Source organism: Schistocerca cancellata, chromosome 1, assembly GCF_023864275.1.
Source record: "Schistocerca cancellata isolate TAMUIC-IGC-003103 chromosome 1, iqSchCanc2.1, whole genome shotgun sequence".
NCBI lineage: Eukaryota > Metazoa > Arthropoda > Insecta > Orthoptera > Acrididae > Schistocerca > Schistocerca cancellata.
In genome coordinates this window covers 520647007-520666411 of record NC_064626.1, presented here as the reverse complement: position 1 = coordinate 520666411, position 19405 = coordinate 520647007, and the positions used below count along the sequence as shown (strand labels likewise).

Genomic DNA, 19405 nt, shown 5'->3' with positions numbered 1-19405 from the left:
TGGTCGTAATACTTTATCTTGCTTTTGTAAATGTGATGGAAAGTTAAAGATAGTAGGTACTGCTTTTGACAAAAGGCGCCTCTGGACATTTGTGTGGTACATATATTTCTCTTCAAAATGAGCTGAACAGAGGTAACTGGCTGTAGTAGGAAACCTGTTTTCTCACTTCATATTTATAACCCATCTTTTTGTAATTTCCTTATCTTTCAAAGGAAATCTGTAATCAACGATAAATAAATTACTTTCCTGCATTTGTCTTAAGCATAATTACAGTTCCAATGCAAATGACTCTTTAATAAACATTAAAAAACCTGTGTCGTACTTCGGTACTAATATACTTACTTATAATATGAAATATTTGTTGTTTTATCGCTGCGATTTGTGCAGTTGAACGCTGAACACACTGCAGGCATGTTGACTTTATATTTTGTAACAAAAACGTCAACTAGAAAAGTTAAATATTGCAGTAATATCACAACAGCTGACACACTTCCAACACAAACAACAGTAACGCTTTCCTAATGTTTTGACTAAGGAGTAAGGAGAACATGGCGGCCGAGTTAGCTTTGGTTGCCGCTAGGGGCGCTGTAACTACAACTAGTATCTCAGCTATAGATGGGTCGAACTCGTTCATTCCCGTGAACTACTTCATTCATTTCACTCTTTGCCGTGAAGCGTTCAAATGAAGTAGTTCATTCATGAAGTACGGAAGCCTGGCGAAGTTGTCGAGTTCGCCGCTCAGCTGCGGCTACGCTCGCTTCGCCTCGCTCGTACAATAAAGCTTCGTAATACTTCATAATTTTACCAACAGATGGCCGAACTATGCAGTAACGTGCACGCAACGTTTTGCGCTCTTGTAGCGTTTGAGTTAAATAGAGCATGGTCGAAGGGGACAAAGGAAAGATAAACAGAGAAGCCTGTCACATATAAAGAAAGTATTACATTTAATTTTGCTCGACATTTTCTCAGGAAGCGCTCAAGAAAGTCTTTATCTGCCAAATGAAACATTATTTGTTGTGTTCATGGACTGAAAACAAGGACTACCAACGAAATGCAGTCCAGTTTTACGTTCCTATTAAAATTTAATCCAAAATAGAATGAGTATGTTTACCACTGTCATAAAGTCTATATACCTACGTTAAGTAATTATTCAGAAGTTTTCCTTTAGATTTTATTTTTGTTGAGAATAATAACCCTCCAGATTCAAAACGTAAACTGTCACCTGTAGTCATTGGACACGATTTCAGGTAAAATCCCTCTTTCAGTGTTATTAACAAACAGCCACCCTCTTCGTTTGTATCTTTAATATTCATTTGTCTGCAAGCGCTGCCAACGGTAGGCTACCCGTAGACGCGCCGATGTAATGGGAGAGTGAGAGGGGAAGAGAGTGAGTGAACTAGAAAAAAGTGTGGAGTGTGCTATCTGTGAAGAGTTTGAAGTACCAGTTCATTGAAAATGAGTGGTTAGTTCACACTTCACTGGAATGAAGCGTTCATTTGAACGACCCATTCACGAGCTCCCCATCACTAATCTCAGCCACTCTATGAAATTTTAACTCGTTGGTTCAGTGTTACACGCGTGAAGAAAGCTGACACTCGGCGATATGGGTGATGGGAGCGACCGTAAGGCATTTCCCGTTTACAGTAGCTCCCGTCAGAAACACCCACTTTTTTGTTCTTAGAATGGGAGACTATCCAACAAGCATCTTGAGTGACATCAAGTTTAAGCTATTATTTAAACTTTCAAGACAACGTTGTTCTCATTAACTATGAACCACTGGTTCTTAGGTAGCTGTATGCTTTAGGATTTAATTTAACACTGTCTTATTCACTATAAATCAACACTTAATTAGGAACCACTTTATGACATGCCTAACACGGCAGCCATCTTTGATCTATCTAAATTTACTTTACGGTTTGACGAACGATTTCGACGACTGGCGTGATTATTTGAGGATGGCTTTAGAAACGTATAATATTCTTTTCACACTCGAACTCGTAATGTAAGACCAGTTGCTCCAAATGAGTGGTTGACGTCAAGATTCCTGGCAACAGGAGCTACAGGGGTCTAGAATTTGCTACTGAATTTCGAAACAAGCATTGAGTAAAATCGTACCCAACACATATCAATCTCTGATGAACTTGATGTCGGCAGGACGTTAAACCCGATCATCCTTTCTTCCTTCCCAACACACTCGAGCTATCTACACTGTCCTGAAGGACAATTTCACGAAGGTAAGTAAACTACTGAACCTCACTTGTGAGTGTCAGGTTACATATTATATTTCAGTTTAAGACACGTTTGACACACAGCATATCCTTAAAAGTTACTTAAGTGGCCAGTGAGCTATAGTTCAGTTTTCAATCCTCTGCCTGAAATCTGACAGCAGCTTTTGTACCAGAATATAAAATATCATTCTGAACTCTAAACAGGCATTCATAGCATGTCTGTAAATTTTTACTAGTAGTATTGCGGTAGTGAATTCACTCTTATTATGAGCCATGTATTATATTAAGAAGTAAAAGACATGTAATAATAACTTTGTCCCTGGAGGCACTTTTCTAAGATCTTCTATTAGCTTAACACCTTATTCTGACTGTAGTCTTGTTTAGAACAAATAGGGCCTACATTTTTTGCTATGTGTTACAACTCACATTAGTTTATGGCATGGGTCAGCACTGAGTGAAAGTGTCCAATCCCCAGGCAACAGATCGCATATATTTAGTTCCTTTGCTTAGCTCTTTGAGGTAAACAGTACTCAACAAACTTTTTAAAATAATTTACCGTTCCCTTGTTTGCGAAGGTCAATCGCTCATCTCGTTGTTACAGAATTACAAGCAGCTACCTCCTTATCTCTATCACTGTGTTCTCTGCTTTTAATTTCCCACTACATGGATGACTCCTACAAATTTCGATAAATCTGGCAATGAACTATCTAGAACGCTGACGTTTATCTCCCATTTTAAAATTCACTCTGCACACACAGACGAGAAATACCTGACTGAACAAACAGCTGACTTAGACACGTTTTACCGTCAGATTTGCGGCGATCTCCTGTCCACACGCTGCAACTTGTATGCCCATATGTGATTTGAACCCATAGATTTGAGTAATTTCGCTTAAGTCTCCAACTCCATCCTCTAGGTTTGAGCACATCATGTACCCGCACAAATCGCCTATTCACACGCAACGATCTGTCTGTACAGATGTGATGTGCGCGGACTTTTGCGCAGACAGATCGTTGCATGTGGATGGGCTTTAATAGACAGATAACAGGCAGCAATGAAATAGCCTTCTAACATAAAAATATCATACAGTGTCCAAATTAAACTTAGCCTCGTTCAGTATATATGTAGGTCAGCCTCAATATTGGTCACTATCCATAAAATGTCTCAGTATTCTCTTAACTGACGTTACGGAATTGGGCTATGATTGAATGTAGCGCGTTGAACTTGATTGGCGCATTCATCTTGGTGCACGCCCTCTGTTACGAACCGACTTTGAACGACGTTTAAATTGCGTGGGCGTTGACGTAAAAGGCGGTTTGAGTGAACCGGTTTGAAACCTGTGGAGAGCGGGTACGTAGCGGCTTGTGCTACTTTCATTGGTTGGCATTTACTATGTATGTGTACACGTCAAATAACAAATAATATTTCTGTTTAGGACATAAAGAGGAAACTTGGTGACATGACTGAGACGCACCATTCGGAGCAACTCCGCGGAGATGATGTGTTTGCCAACAGCAGCAACGAAACAGTTGTAGAAAATGTTGATTATTCGTTAGTATTGAAAGAAGCTGGAGAGTTCCTGAATACCCTATGTACTGTTGATGCATGCAGAAATTCGTTTCCTGTTGCTAGCCCAGTGAAAGATGAAACCGGCAAAGTGGAGTTAGAAACACACAACAGTTCAGTGAATAGATCGTTGTTTCCAGATTACGATGGCCAGGTGGATGTTAGCTTTACTGTTAATCAACTTATTGTACATTCATCAAATCTACCTCGTCGTTTGTTTTGTCCATTCTGTACACAGCATTACGGCTTTGAATTCCTGTTGAAAGAACATATAAAAAAAATTCATACGTTGGAAATTGAAACTTTTGTTATTAATAGCAAGAACTTACAGTTCCATCCATGTCCGATCTGCCAGGCAAAGTTCTACCTTCCCGATTTACTGATGAAACACGTTATGTATAGACATCAGGAATGTGTTTTAAACATACTTAGGGAAGCTAGTCCTAATCAGTATGTTAACTGCAGATTTTGCCCGTTTAGAGTGTGGAAAAAGCAGGAGAAAGAACTGCTTATTCACGTCGAAAACAAGCACCTTAAAAGCTTTGAAACAGTGTTTATAGAAAAATATTCAGACACTTTAGATCCTGAAAATGATTGTGACGAAAGTACTGCTAAAGAAATTTTTTACTATCCTAAGGCAAGACCTCCACCGACTACACTGCTAGTGGATTCCCCATTTGAACACCAACAGGCAAAGAATGGTGCTCAAAAATCAATTTTGAAGAACAGGCCAACTTGTGAAGAAGGCGATCATACGAAGAAAGGAACAGATGCTCAATATTTTACTGCAAGAAGTGAAGCAGTGAAACGTAGACTGCATTATGAAATAGATTCAGATGATAAGAGAGAAAACAATGATATCTGTGATATAAAATCAATATCAGTTGGTCATCCACAAAAAAGATCAAGGTGGAAAGCTTTATTTAGGAAGATGAGGAGACCTCGCAGTATTCCAAAACGGCGTTTTGTTACAAGCACACCGTATGTCAACAGTGCAAGAAACCAGAGGAATTTTTTTGTAGATGGAGAAAGTGAGGCACGTTGTGTGTATTCCAGTGCCACTAGTCCTGCGAAAAGAGTTAAATTTAGTCTTATGGAAACAGATAAAAATTTGAATGAGGAACATGGAATTTTATTAAACACTTCCAAGAAACTTCAGCCTAGTAATGAAATAGAACCCATTCTAAAGCAGTTCAAGTGTGCACTTTGTTTGCAAGCATTTATCAGTAACAATGAGTTATTAAATCATACGAGACATAAACACAGTGGACCCTTTAATTTATTGCGGCCGCGCTATAGATGTGGAGAATGTGAGGCAAAATTTTACAAAAACAGCTACTTATTGCGGCATTGCAAATTTCATCATACTCCCTTATGTCTGAGAAACAGAAAACATTAATGAACTTCTGTCACAAAAATAGATAGATCCTATGCATGTTACTAAACATACAACTGCCTCTTTGAGAAAGGCTTTCTATTCATTTTCTATCATATTTGTTAGCAATACTTATAAATAATATTGTAATTGGACTGTGAAAATATTATGTGCTATTAGAGGCTTTTATGTACCATATAAGCTGATTCTCCTGTAGTGTATTTCTCACTCTCTACTCACTCCCTTTGACACTTCGGAATAGTCTGTTTCTGGTAACATATTCTCACCAACACATATACATTCTCTGCTGTCCACCTTTCCATCATCCTTTCTTATTCTTTACCCACTTTTTTTTAAATTTTGAGTTGTGTCGTATTTTCATCTAGTGATATTACCATATTCAAACATCTGAGTATATTTTGCATACCATTGAAAATCTTCACCCGGTCAGCACTTCCCTTTTGTAGGTTTGCTATGGATCTTTTATTACCACTGTGGAATTGCTGTCCACCAATGAAAACAGTGGGAGGGCCACCTAAAGAGCAGATTGAGAGTGAACTGTATTATTTTTCCCTGTAATGTTGGCTGACTGGCTGCACATAATTATCATAACTATATAGTTGTAATCTGCTGAAAATATTCATGTTAGCCCACGTGTTATTGAGGAAAGAACAAATTTACTGTCAGCAGCATGTCGATACAGTAATTTTTAAATTTGTGTGTTCTTGTTTTCTAATCAGTAATCACGTTTTGGTTACATCTGATTTTAACGTGTTGTCTGAAACTATTCTAGATCTGAATGAGTGAATTACATACAGATGTTCATCATTGTTGCAGATTTTTAGTTTGGTGCGTGATTAAATTAGCATCACCTTTTGGATCCATGTGGAAGGACAATAAGACATTCAGTAGAGATTTATGGTGTGCTAAGGCAAAGTTTGTGAAAACTTAAATTTATTTCTAGTTTTGGAATTCCTATTACAGATTAGATTCTTTCTTTTAACTTTGGCACTGGAGAATCCAAAAAGGAATATAAATACCTGTGTTGTGACAGGTGCGTGATCCCTCATTAAATAGGGAACGTTGTGAGCAACAAGCAAGAATGTAGATGAAGTTGTATGATCAATTTTTTTGTTTCCATTGTTAATTTTTTACCTCTGTGTGGAATATGCCTATTTGTTCATGAGTTATTTGTTTGTTATTCTGGATATGCATATTCCATTAACAGTTATTTGTTTGCTATTTTGAAACAATGAGCATTTGTTATTGCAACTAAATGCACTGCAGTTAAATATTTTTATCAAAGACAAAAGTTTATTTCTGTTGTTATCCATAAATAATTGTTAATAGTTAAATAAATTGCATGCATGTTTTGCAGGCATCGTAGTTTGTGCTGTAGTTGAAATTGTAAATGTCAAAATCATTCTCATGAATGTGGGAGTAGCTGAAGAATATTTTCAGGTGTAAATGTTTATTTCTGAGATTTTAAGTTAGAATGTATTACAATTTTTGTAATGTTATATATATATATTTTTTACATGTCTGTGAGTTGCAGTGAATGGAGAAAGTATAAATTATCTCTAAAATATTTGTATATCGACATGACTGCTGGAGAGGATATTTTAACCATGGATGCTATTGAGACAGGTACAGTGGCAAAGCTCAAACTTTATGCATATACAAAACATTAGATAGGCTTATACTAAAGGACTACAGTTCTCCTCAGTATGCTGGTGCTTTGTTAAAATATGTTGCTTGTCGTCAAAAGTTAACTTCCCCTCATTTTATTTCTTTTGCACAGTGTTACTATAAAGGTACTACCTTAAAGATAACTACTGGTTTGAGTACTTAAATGTTTTCAAAATATTGCCAAGTCTATTCATCTTTTCACTCAAATCAGTCTTTGATGAAGTAACACTCATTCTGTTGCATGCGAAAGTTCACTTTTCTTGAAACATGCACTTTACCTCATTGTCCTCTGAGCAAATTATTGTATCAAAACAGGAAATATATTGGCTAGCATTTCTCCTTCAAATGAGCCCTTTATTATTGGTATTCATTGTTGCTTCATTTAGTTTTTCTGATCTCCCTTTTCCGCATATTAGAACTTATTTTCTCCTATTTGTAAGACGTGCCAATTTCGATTTTCATTATCTTTGCCTGCAAACATAGTTTTATATTTGTCCCATTGAGAAATAGTGAGAAACATTGATTCCATATGTCACTACTGGCTTCTAATATTATCATGATCCTCATAGCTATCCTACACACACTCACATCTGTCCATTAATTCAATTGTGTGCTCCTTCTCCTTAGTTAACATTTGTCTGTTAGCTCTGTGCACACTATAAGTTACTCACTTATGCTTTATGGGTCAATAAAAATAAGCAGCCAGAACAGCTATACAAAAGAGGGAAACCTGAAATGCATAATAAGAGAAATTAGTGGGTTACAGTGAAATCTGAGCAAAAAATGAAGCGGACCCTAGTGAGAACTCCTGCCAGGTGCTGAATGCTTTATATTAAGACTTTTGCTAGAAAACAGTTCGTCTTTGCAAAAAAAAATGTACTTTTTGTGAATGTGGAAGATAAGGTGTCTGTTCTAGTATTACTGCTGTGTTATAACACTACCTTTTTTGCACAACACATCTGCTACTGAACTTCACATTCGTGAGAGATTTGGTCTCTACTGAATATCTCACAAATGTGCCTTTTGCCTTTGAAGGGGAGAACTGAAGCAGTGTCCCAACTTCCCCCCCCCCCCACCCCCCCACACACACACACACAAACCTGTACCTCATATGTGTGACTGTGTGGTGGACTGTGGGACTGTGGTAGGTTATTTTATTATGACAGTGAAACAAAATTTTCTTCATTGAAATGACAGATAATGAAGTTTCACTAAATGAACTAACATAGTAACATTATTGTGGAAAAGGTATGCCATAATGTGAAATTCTGTAAGTTACGTAATAGGAGAATTAGCTTTGCAATTTGTATTGACAGCAGTTTGTCATAACTGTGTCAAAGGAAGTCATCATTTTTGTACCTCTGATTCAAAAATTTTGAACTTATTGTTGTGTTTGTTCACCCTGTACACAACTTCATTTCTATGTATTATAATTCAAATTAAAGTGCATGCTCTTCCATTCTTTCTTCAACATTTAAATGTTATATATGACCATTGCCTGCAGGCCATAAACCCTATTTTCATCGCTGCCCAGCTGGCCTCATTCCATTATTTCATATTTGACCTCACCTGTTCATTTGAAAACATTAATGTACTTTTCTTCTCCCACTCTTCTGCAATTGTCCCTGTGCTCTTCTCTTTTTTGAGTGATCTGCACAAGGGCAATTGCCGAAGAGGGGAGGATTGACAGATCACCTGTTACAGAACATGCTGTGCAGCCAGGAGACCACCATATTAATTTTGATAGGACCCAAGTACTGGCAGCCACCAGTAGGTACCCTGAAAGGCTGTACAGAGGGGCCTTAGAAATTGTAAATCCTCCCAGGAATTTCAATAGAAAGGAGGAGGGTGTGAAACCGAATGACATCTGGATGCCAGAGTGATAGCTAAAGCAGACGATGGCAGCCGACAATGGCCAATTGTGCTCGGGTTTTCAAAATATGTGTCATCATGCCACTGCACGGAAGCACGGGTAAGCAGAGTTTTGGTGCAATCAGTAGCGAGCCAGGGTGTGAATTGGACATTCAAAGAAGCTACAAGCCCCTTGAGAATGTACTTCACAGATGGGGACAAAACGTTTGGTTTTATTGTGAGATTCATTTGACCATGGCATAATAGTCCAGAACATTTTATCAGTGTGACATTTCTGGCTGTGAAAGTTTACATTTTACAACTTCCCCATTATACACAAGGACAGCAAGTTCACTGATACTACATGCACTGTGCTTGTGGCTGACTATAGTCATTCCTCACCAGGTGATGCTGCTGTTGCTTGGATGGATTTATGTGGATAGTAGGTCGATGATCATAATGTTCTGACTCATCAGTATATGCCTGCATTGACAATAATGTTTCAGCAGCATTTTTAAATCAAAGAAATTTTTGTATGCACTAGAGTTACGTGGAATGGGTTCATGGCTTGTGCTGAGTCAACAGTCTGTAAATCTTGTGGAACCCTATGTTCCCTTCTTCTACTATGTGTCATCTAGTAACGAACATTTGGCAACAGAGTTCTGAGGACACAATAACACTGAAACGTGTTTTGTTTAAAAAATTGTACTTAGAACATTTCGCATTTCCACACTTTAATTGTGTGTATGGAGTGCCACATGAGAACTGTGTCTGTAGCCTGCTGTTTAACAAGTTTGCTTTGTGAGTATTGAAATGTGTTCATTTCTGTGATATTACTTTAGAAAAGAAACATCAGATTTTGTTTACCTTCCTATTTTCCTTAATAGTAAATTTTTGATGTTGTGATTTTCTGTGATACTTGTTCTTGGGATTTTTAAGCAATTTATGATCAGCCTTGGGGGACTATGTCAGTTGATAGCATTTACTAGTTCCTATGTGGTGCTTACAATCTTTAGTTGTGGTACCTCATTCTGTCTGGTCTCAGCCCCGTTTTTCTTCATTTTCTGTACAAAGTTTCAATATGTTGCAGTTCATTCTTTAGATTATTGTCAGGAAGGTTAATTTTGTTTTTAATTTCTGTCACTACACTTATCATCATCTTGTGCTGAATAACACAAATAATGTTGAGAGGGTGGTAAATTCTAGTGAATGGGGAATTATCACAAAGGGAGTCCCACAGGGTTCAATTTTGGGTCCTCCGCTGTTCCTTATTCATGTGAATGACCTCTCATTTAACGTTCAGCAAGCAGAACTAGTACTTTTTGCAGATGACACAAATGTTATAATAAATCCCATTCCAGAAAAAGCAGCTGAAGATATTGTTAAGCATGTCTTCCAAAGAATTATTAAGTGGTTCTCAGAAAATGGACTCTCCCTTAATTTAAAAAAAAAAGCTCACTGTATCTAGTTCCGTATACCGAATAGAGTCATACCGACAGGGCTCAGTTAACAGTGTAGATTTCTCCAAATTTTTGTGTGTTCACATTGATGACAACTTGAACTGGAAGAAGCATATTACTGAGCTTCTCAAACAATTAAGTTCAGCTTCTTTCACTCTTCGTATAATTCTTAGTCTAGGTAATAAACAGTTCAGCCTAACATACTTTGCATATTTCCACTCATTAATGTCATATAGAATAGTTTTCTGGGGTAACTCACCACTTAGACATAAAGTATTGATTGCACAAAAGAGAGCAGTGAGGATAATTAGTGATGTTCATCCAAGGACATCACGTAGACACCTATTCAAGGAGTTAGGTATTTTAACTGCACCATCAGAGTACATATATTCGCCATTGAAATTCGTTATAAATAATCTATCTCAATTCGTGAAAAACAGTGACGTTCATACATGCAACACTAGAGGGAAAAATGACCTTTCCTCTCCATTATTGAAGCTGTCAGTTGCTCAAAAAGGAGTACATTATTCAGCAACAAAAATCTTTGATCATATCGATAAAATAATCGTGAAAATGATCTACAGAACATAACTAAACTAAACTAAACCAAACCAACCAACCATATGACATCCACTGCTCTGTAAAGCCTCTTCTAATCTTTTCCATGCATCACATTCTGGCGGTTTTCTGATATCATTGACACACCTTCCATTAGTTTGTTGTATTGGTCCTTTTATCTGTGAGAATCCACCAAAGAATTTTCTTGTCATGTCTACCATCCATTCGCTTGGCTATATGTCTTGATCACATCTGTTTCATTTTCATTATGGTCAAATAACATGTTCCATTCCAATTTTGTCCCTGATCTATTTGTTTTCCTGTGTCTTGCAGTAAATCCCAACATGTATGGCTTCATTACTCTCTGAGTAACCGTCAGGTTTTGAACAGTTTTAGCCTTAAAATTATATGCCTCATTAACACAAGTAAAATTTGATGATAAACACTGGTTGTAAGTAAGCTTTCCCTTTCAGACTTGTCAAAAGTTTGTTTTTGAAGGTATAATTTAATTAATCACAAGCACTCCAACCATTTTTAGTCTATTGTTTATTTCTTTTGCCATGTGTGTACTTTTTCATCCATGCTCTGCTAAACACAGTGAAGTAGGTGACCAATTGTACCAATTATTAGGGCTTCTCCCCATTCCATTCACATATGGAGCACTGGAAGAATGACTGTTCAAATGCCTCTATGCATGCTGTAAACGTAATCTTCTCCTCACAACCCTATGTTAGTGATATGTTGGGATTGTAGTATATTCCTGGAGTCATTTAAAGCTGGTTCTCGAAACTTTGTAAATAGGCTTTCTTGGGATAGTTTGAATCTATCTTCAAGCATCTGCCAGTTCAGTTTCTTCAGCACCTCTGTGACACTCACCCAGGTGTCAAGTAAACCAGTGATCATTCATACTGCTCTTCTGTGTATACATTCAGTATCCCCTGTTAGTCTTATTTGGTACAGGTCCCACACAATATTCTAGGATGAGTCACATGAGTACTTTGTAAGCAAGTTCCTTTGTAGACTGATTGTATTTCCCAAATATTCTACCAGTAAACTGAAGTCTGCCACCTGCTTTACCTATAACTGAGCGTTTGTGATCATTTGACTTAATATTTCTATGATGTGTTACATCCAGGTATTTGTGCGAGTTGACCAATTCGAGCTGTGACTCAATTCTGTAATCATAGTTTGCTACATTTTTTTCATTTTTGTATTGCATAGCTTTACTTTTCTGAACATTTAAAGCAAGTTGCCAATCTTTGCACCATTTTGAAATCTTATCAAAATCTGACTACATATTTGTGCAGCTATTTTCAGACAGTACTTCATTATAGATGACACTGTCTGACGTAACTGTTATTATTGTCTGTAAGGTCATCGGTATACAAAATGAACAGCAAGGATCACTATGCACTTTACTGGTGCATACCTGAAGTTGTCCTATAGCTGACTCTCCATCCAAGATATCACGCCGCATCCTTCCTACCAAAAAATCCTGTCAAAAATTCTGCTTGATACCGTATATGATTGTAATTTTTATAGTAAGTGTAGATGGGTTACTGACTTCCTTGACAAATTTTATAAAGTGAAATGAGCACAGGTAGCAGGCCTGTGCTCCTTTTAAGTGCTATAAGGACCAATTCAAGAAGAACTTAGAGTCCAAACATTGACCCAAGTAACTGGTGTGCCACAGCAGAAGATCATTATCATTGGCGCACAACTACTTAAATTGTTCTCTTACATTTTGAGTAGGACTGTGGGAGGCAGGAAATGTTTCATGCCAGGATTGGTTTGATAAGCCTTCACAAGTATTTCAGCTTCTCCATTCCTGAACTGCCATGCAATAATGGAAATGTAGGAGAAAAATGAAATCTCTGATACAAGTATCAGCTGCTGCTGCCGACAACGGTACTGAGTCAAATGCTTTTCGGAAATTGAAGAATGCTGCATTTACCTGACTGCTTTGATTATGGCGTTCAGGATGTCATTTGAAAAAAAAATAAAATAAAAATAAAAAATAATGCTAGTTGAGTTTCACATGATCAATATCTTTGAGATCCATGCTGGTTGGCATCTAGGACGTTCAGTATGAGACAATTTATTACTTTTGAGCTGAGAATATGTTCTGGGATTCTGTAACAAATGGATGTCAGCAGCGTTGAGTGGTAGTTTGGTGCATCACACTTGCTACTCTTCTTGTAGTTGGGTACAAGTTGCATTCTAACTACTGTACACAGTTTTTTGTTCGAAGGACCTATGGTAAAGTATATTTAAAAGTGGGGCTAACCCATCCACAAATTTGATACAGAATTAGATAAGTATTCCATGAATGTCTGGAGATTTGTTCAGTTTTGGCGATTTCAGCTGTTTCTCAACACTAATGATACTCATATCTTTGTCACTCATCTTTGCAGGTGTGCAAGAATTAAACTGGGGCATACCCCTGAATTTCCATTTCAAAGTGAACATTTGGAAACAGAGTTCAGCATTTCTGTTTTTGCTTTGGTGTGCACGATTTCATTCCTTGTTTGGTTTGCGAATGTCCGAACACTAACTTTAGTACCTTTGTGTATGACCAAGATTTCTTTTGGTTTTGTTAGAGATCCTTTGATAGTATTTTGTTGCAGCAGTTGTTGGAGACTTTACGCATTGCCTTCTTGACAGTGAATTGTGTTTCATTCAGCATCTCTCTCTCTCTCTCTCTCTCTCTAGGCCTATGTTTTGTTTTACACCTAATTTGCAGTAGTCTCCGTTTCTTTAGAAGTTTGTGTACAGTGACTGCATATCCCCCTCCCATCATGAACAGCTGTCTTCATTTTCTCAAACTACAAATGCTCAACATCCCTGACTTTGTAATTAACTTGTACTGTTTTATTCTTGTTGAGTTGGTTGTGCTTTATTATATTCTTATTATAATTAATTTTATGCGTACTTTCAAACTTACTCTATCTATCTTTCATTAGCTTTTTTAAAAGTTTATCTGTACTAGAGGCATCAGCAGAATGATGGTGGTTGTTCATATATGTTATTAAAATATACTCTTTCTTTGTTTTCCCAGTTTAGGGATGTCACAACTTCATCTAGAACTGCTGAGAATAAGTTTGATGTTATGAAATGTCCCTGCTTGCCTCCTCTTTCAATTCTAAATTTCTCTCAGAGCTTTTGAAGTCTGATGAAAGTTGTACAATTTGGTTGTTCATATTTATTGGTCAGCTCTGTAACTTTGTCCACAACTTTCAAATGGCCCAGTGTGCTGTAAAAGTATAATGCCTGTTTGTTTCTTTGCTTGGCTGCAATTCAGTATTTTTCTTGTGTGGTTGGTGACAGTTTCATTGAACATATAGTACCGGGTGATCAAAAAGTCAGTATAAATTTGAAAACTGAATAAATCACGGAATAATGTATATAGAGGGGTACAAATTGACACACGTGCTTGGAATGACATGGGGTTTTATTAGAACCAAAAAAAATACAAAAGTTCAAAAAAATGTCTGACAGATGGTGCCTCATCTGATCAGAATAGCAATAATTAGCATAACAAAGTAAGACAAAGCAAAGATGATGTTCTTTAAAGGAAATGCTCAATATCCCTCAACAATACCTGTAGTCGAGGAATAATGTTGTGAACAGCACTGTAAAGCATGTCCGGAGTTATGGTGAGGCATTTGTGTCGGATGTTGTCTTTCAGCATCCCTAGAGATGTTGGTGATCACGATACACTTGCGACTTCAGGTAACCCCAAAGCCAATAATCGCACGGTCTTAGGTCTGGGGACCTGGGAGGCCAAGCATGACGAAAGTGGCGGCTGAGCACACGATCATCACCAAACGCCACACGCAAGAGATCTTTCACGCGTCTAGCAATATGGGGTGGAGCGCCATCCTGCTTAAACATCATACGTTCCAGCAGGTGTTTATCAGCCAGGCTGGGGATGATGCGATTCTGTAACATATCGGTGCACCTCTCACCCGTCACAGTAGCAGTTACAAAACCAGAATCACGCATTTCCCAAAGAAAAAAGGCCCGATAACTCCCCCCCCCCCAATAAAACCCCCATCTCATTCCAAGCACGGGTGTCAATTTTTACCTCTCTATCTACATTATTCCGTGGTTTATACTGACTTTTTAATCACCCGGTACATTGTGGATGTGAAGTTAATTGGACTGCAGCTGTTTCATTCCTTTCTGTTATTGTGAAGTAGAATAATTCCAACACTGTTTCACTCATAGGGAATTGTCATCTTCTGCAGACATTCTGCAAACAATTTTACAAATTAATTTTTGTTACTTTGCCTCTGGCTTTTACCATTTCTGTTGAGATGCCATCGCTTCATGGCAACTTTTCTTTCTTTACACACCAAATGACTTGATGCAACTCATCTAGCATTAAGTCTGGGGTATTAATGTTTACTTTGCCAGCTATCTGTGTTTCTGATTCATCTTCTGAGAAACACTTGCACAGTTTTCTTAGTTACTGTGCCATCTGCCATCTTAACTGTTAAAATGTGGTTTCTATCCAGTGTATACTTGTTTTGCTTTCTTCCTGTTAGTGTCTTCAATTGGTTCTCTTTAGAGATCTGAGAAAGTACTCATCCGAATAGTCAGTATAGTCCTATTTAAATTTTCTGTGAATCTTGTGGTTGCTCTTAAGATCACACATTGTTAAACTCCTACGTCAACACCTGTGAATCATTATATCATTATTCTTCTGGGGATCATCTGCCTAAAATGATTTAGGAAATTCTAAAATAGGATAAACAAACAGACTGTCAAAAATGTAGCTTTCTGCCAGTAAGGCCTTCATCAAAATCAGATGACAAACACACACATACACACTTGTGCAAATGCAACTCGCACATCACACATATGTGACTGCAGTCTCAGGCAACTGAGGCCACACTGTGAGCAGCAGCACCAGTGCAGGATGGGAGTGGCGACTGGGTGGGAGTAAGGAGGAGGCTGGGGCTGGGAGGGGGAGGTATAGTAGCGTAGGGGTGGCACAGGGATGAGGTGGAAAGAGGGTCGGGCAGCTGTGTGCAGTTGGGAGGTTAGACGGAGGGTAGCGGAAAGGTGGGGGGGGGGGGGGGAAGGAGAGAAGTAAGAAGACTGGGTGCGGTGGAGGAATGAGGGCTGTGTAGTGCTGGAATGGGAACAGAGAAGAGATTGGACAGGAGAGGACAATGACTAATGAAGATTGAGGCCAGAAGAGTTCCGGGAACATAGGATATATTGCAGGGAAAGTTCCCACCTGTGCAGTTCAGAAAAGCTGGTACTGGTGGGAAGGATCCGTATGGCACAGGCTGTGAAACAGTCATGTAACTGAAGGATGTCATGTTTGGCAGCATGCTCAGCAACAGGGTGGTCCATTTGTACATTTGTAGTCATTGTCCTCTCCCAGCCAGGCCTTTCTCTGTTCCCATCCCAGCACTACACAGCCCTGACTCCTCCATCACACCCAGTCCTTCCTTTTCAGCTATCCCCCCCCCCCCCTCGCCACCTCTCTGCTGCCCTCCATCTAACCTCCCGATTGCACATAGCTGCCCTACCCTCTTTGCACGTCATCCTTGCGCACCTCCCAACAGCAAGTCACTGTCTGCCATCCACACCCCTACTATCCCTCCCCCTCCGTGCCACAGTTTCCTCCTTACCCCCACCCTGTCGCCACTCTCATCATGCACTGGTGCTGCTGCTTGCAGTGTGGCGTCAGTTGCCTGAGACTTCAGTCGTGTGTGTGAGTTGCGTTTGTGTGAGTGTGTATGTGTGTGTATTTGTAGTCTAATTTTGATGAAGGCCTTACTGGCCAAAAGCATATTTGTGACAGTCTTTTTGTTGTGCCTATCGCAACTCAGCATCTCCGCTATGTGGTGAGTAGCAACTTTCCTTTTCACAATATTGTTACATTCCGTCCTGGATTTTCCATAGTTTAAAATAGGATAAATGGACAGAGCAAACTCTGTCCTCCTGATTATGAGGTCATTGTCTTAACAACTGTTCTTCCTCATTTGGTTTTTCCCTGTTGTACAATGATATTTGATTTACACACAACTTGTTCGAGATGACTTGTAATATATAGTTTTGCATGTCATCACTGTACACACTAAGGACACCTGCTGGCGGCTCTGGATCAAGGACATGCTACTTATTCCCCTGTCTCTTCTGAAAAATGATTCCAGGCCTGTCAGTTTTTCAAAACTGAGTCAGCATCCTTTGATAATGTGTGAGATGTTGAGCTCAGGAGAACAAGAAGACATTACTATGACGCACTATTGATCTTGACATATGATCTTCTTGCAGTAGCATTACATTGTGATCATGTATTGTAATGTCGTAGGCTGCTGTATTCATCTCCTTTAATTATTAACAACCACTCTGAGTCCTATGAGTAATCTTTAATTGTGTAGTTTGCATTACTTATGTTGCAATTAACATGTGAGGATATTTGTAAAAAATTATTTCATTCTCTGTAAGGATCAGATGTCAGGTGGTGCACCCAGAAAGCTTGTAGTTGAATCTTATATGGGTGGCAACATAATTTATTTTGGACCTGTAGAAACAGATTTTTATACTTCCAGAGAATCATTTTCAACAAAATGATAATTATCTCAACATAATGATTCTCTGTAACCAGTTTCTCTTCGCCTAGCAATAATAGCTTAGTTCTGTATTGAAAAAAATGAATTGATTCTAAGGTAGAAGCAATGAAAATATATTCATTAATTTCTATTATATTTTCTTGTCACTGACATTTTGCTGTTTGGTACACCTTTTATATTAATACATGAGTTGTAATTGGTTTACTTGTGGCTAATTATTAGACTACTATTGTCGTAAATAAATTTAATAGAATCCCTAAACATTTTTTAGATGATAAGTTTCTCTTATAAATGATTTTTTATGATGACTTATTTTAACTGTTAAGTGATATTTCAGTATATTTGCTTTCAAATTTGGTTTGGAAAATTATGAAATTGTGATACCGTTTTTATCCTGTTGTTTCTGTCTGTCCATTTTTATAATGGTCTTCAATTATATATAAAATAGATACATGGCAACACTATAAAATTTGTAGTGAGTACATATTGTATGCAGCCTTCTAATACAGTATTTCTGTGCAATAACTTCCAGAAATAAAATACAGCTGTCATTGTTTCTGGTTTCCTGATTCAATAATGTTAACAGTACATTGTTTATTCAGTATGTCAAACTGTCACAGCCTACCCCTTTTTTTATATAATACAGTGTATAATCATGATAATTTGTAGTGTTGTTTAAGGGATGTCAAATATGACATTGGTTTGTATGTTGCAGTACATGTTACTTTAACAATAACTTAAGTTTCTCCTTTTTTGTAATTTAATTTCTTGCTGCATATCAACATTTCATTTTGTACGTGTATAAAATAATTTTTCTTTTTTTCCAGGCATTTACCAATGAAACAGATAAATGTGAAGAGAATTATAGAAGAAAGGAATTCTTCTAGTCATTCTAAAAAATAATTTCAGTAGCTTTAACATTTGTTATACTTCATATAAAAGATATACTAGTGAAAGGTCATAAATGACACCACAGATTCATGTATAGTTACCAAACAAGATTAAAATCATTTTAACACACTTACATATTGGTTGTATTTCTTAACTGTGTGTAGTATGATCAAAAACTGTGTTTCCATTTCATTTAGGTAACTACCAGTGAGACATTGAGTCTTATGTTTTTTGCATCTTTCTGGTCCATTGTAAGTAAAACTATTATCATCTCGGATGTTATGCCGGAGACTGTTTATGACTGTCATTTGATTTCAGTTATATGAGTTCAGAAGCATAATTCAGAAATACAAAACATGTTAATAACGAATATAATTGTGAGCTACACAGAATTTTTTTGCAATTTTACTTGTTAAACAAAAACAAGAATGAACACAAAAGATGTTGATTTTAGACTCATTGTGTTTTTCAAAGCAAGTTGTTTCATAGGAGCAATGGACATTGTGATGTATAGTACTTGGATGCTATACAGGGTGATTCAAAAAGAATACCACAACTTTAGGAATTTAAAACTCTGCAACGACAAAAGGCAGAGCTAAGCACTATCTGTCAGCGAATTAAGGGAGCTATAAAGTTTCATTTAGTTGTACATTTGTTCACCATTTCAGCCAATAAAGTTTTTGGTCCCTTTTTCTTCGAAGGTGCTACTGTAACTGGACTACAGTATCTGGAGATGTTAGAGAATTGGCTGTTCCCTCAGCTCGAACAAGAAGCACAACAATTCATATTTCAGCAGGATGGAGCGCCACCACATTGGCACTTATCTGTCCGTAACTACCTGAACGTCAACTACCCGAGGCGATGGATCGGCCGCCAGGCAGCCCGTGACAGAGCACTTCATCACTGGCCTCCAAGAAGCCCTGATCTTACCCCCTGCGATTTTTTCTTATGGGGGTATGTTAAGGATATGGTGTTTCAGCCACCTCTCCCAGCCACCATTGATGATTTGAAACGATTAATAACAGCAGCTATCCAAACTGTTACGCCTGATATGCTACAGAGAGTGTGGAACGAGTTGGAGTATCGGGTTGATATTGCTCGTGTGTCTGGAGGGGGCCATATTGAACATATCTGAACTTGTTTTTGAGTGAAAAAAAAAACCTTTTTAAATACTCTTTGTAATGATGTATAACA

General features: G+C 37.9%; 1 protein-coding gene across 1 annotated transcript; it reads left to right on the top strand.

Annotated features, from left to right (window-relative positions):
• The first annotated feature begins 3352 nt into the window (after positions 1–3352).
• On the top strand, positions 3353–18346 carry LOC126179036 (uncharacterized). The gene is made up of 3 exons (XM_049924579.1): positions 3353–3578; positions 3664–6816; positions 18148–18346. Exon 2 carries the CDS (start codon positions 3688–3690, stop codon positions 5191–5193), a length of 1506 nt encoding a protein of 501 aa, XP_049780536.1. The 5' UTR covers positions 3353–3578; positions 3664–3687; the 3' UTR covers positions 5194–6816; positions 18148–18346.
• The last annotated feature ends 1059 nt before the right edge of the window (positions 18347–19405 follow it).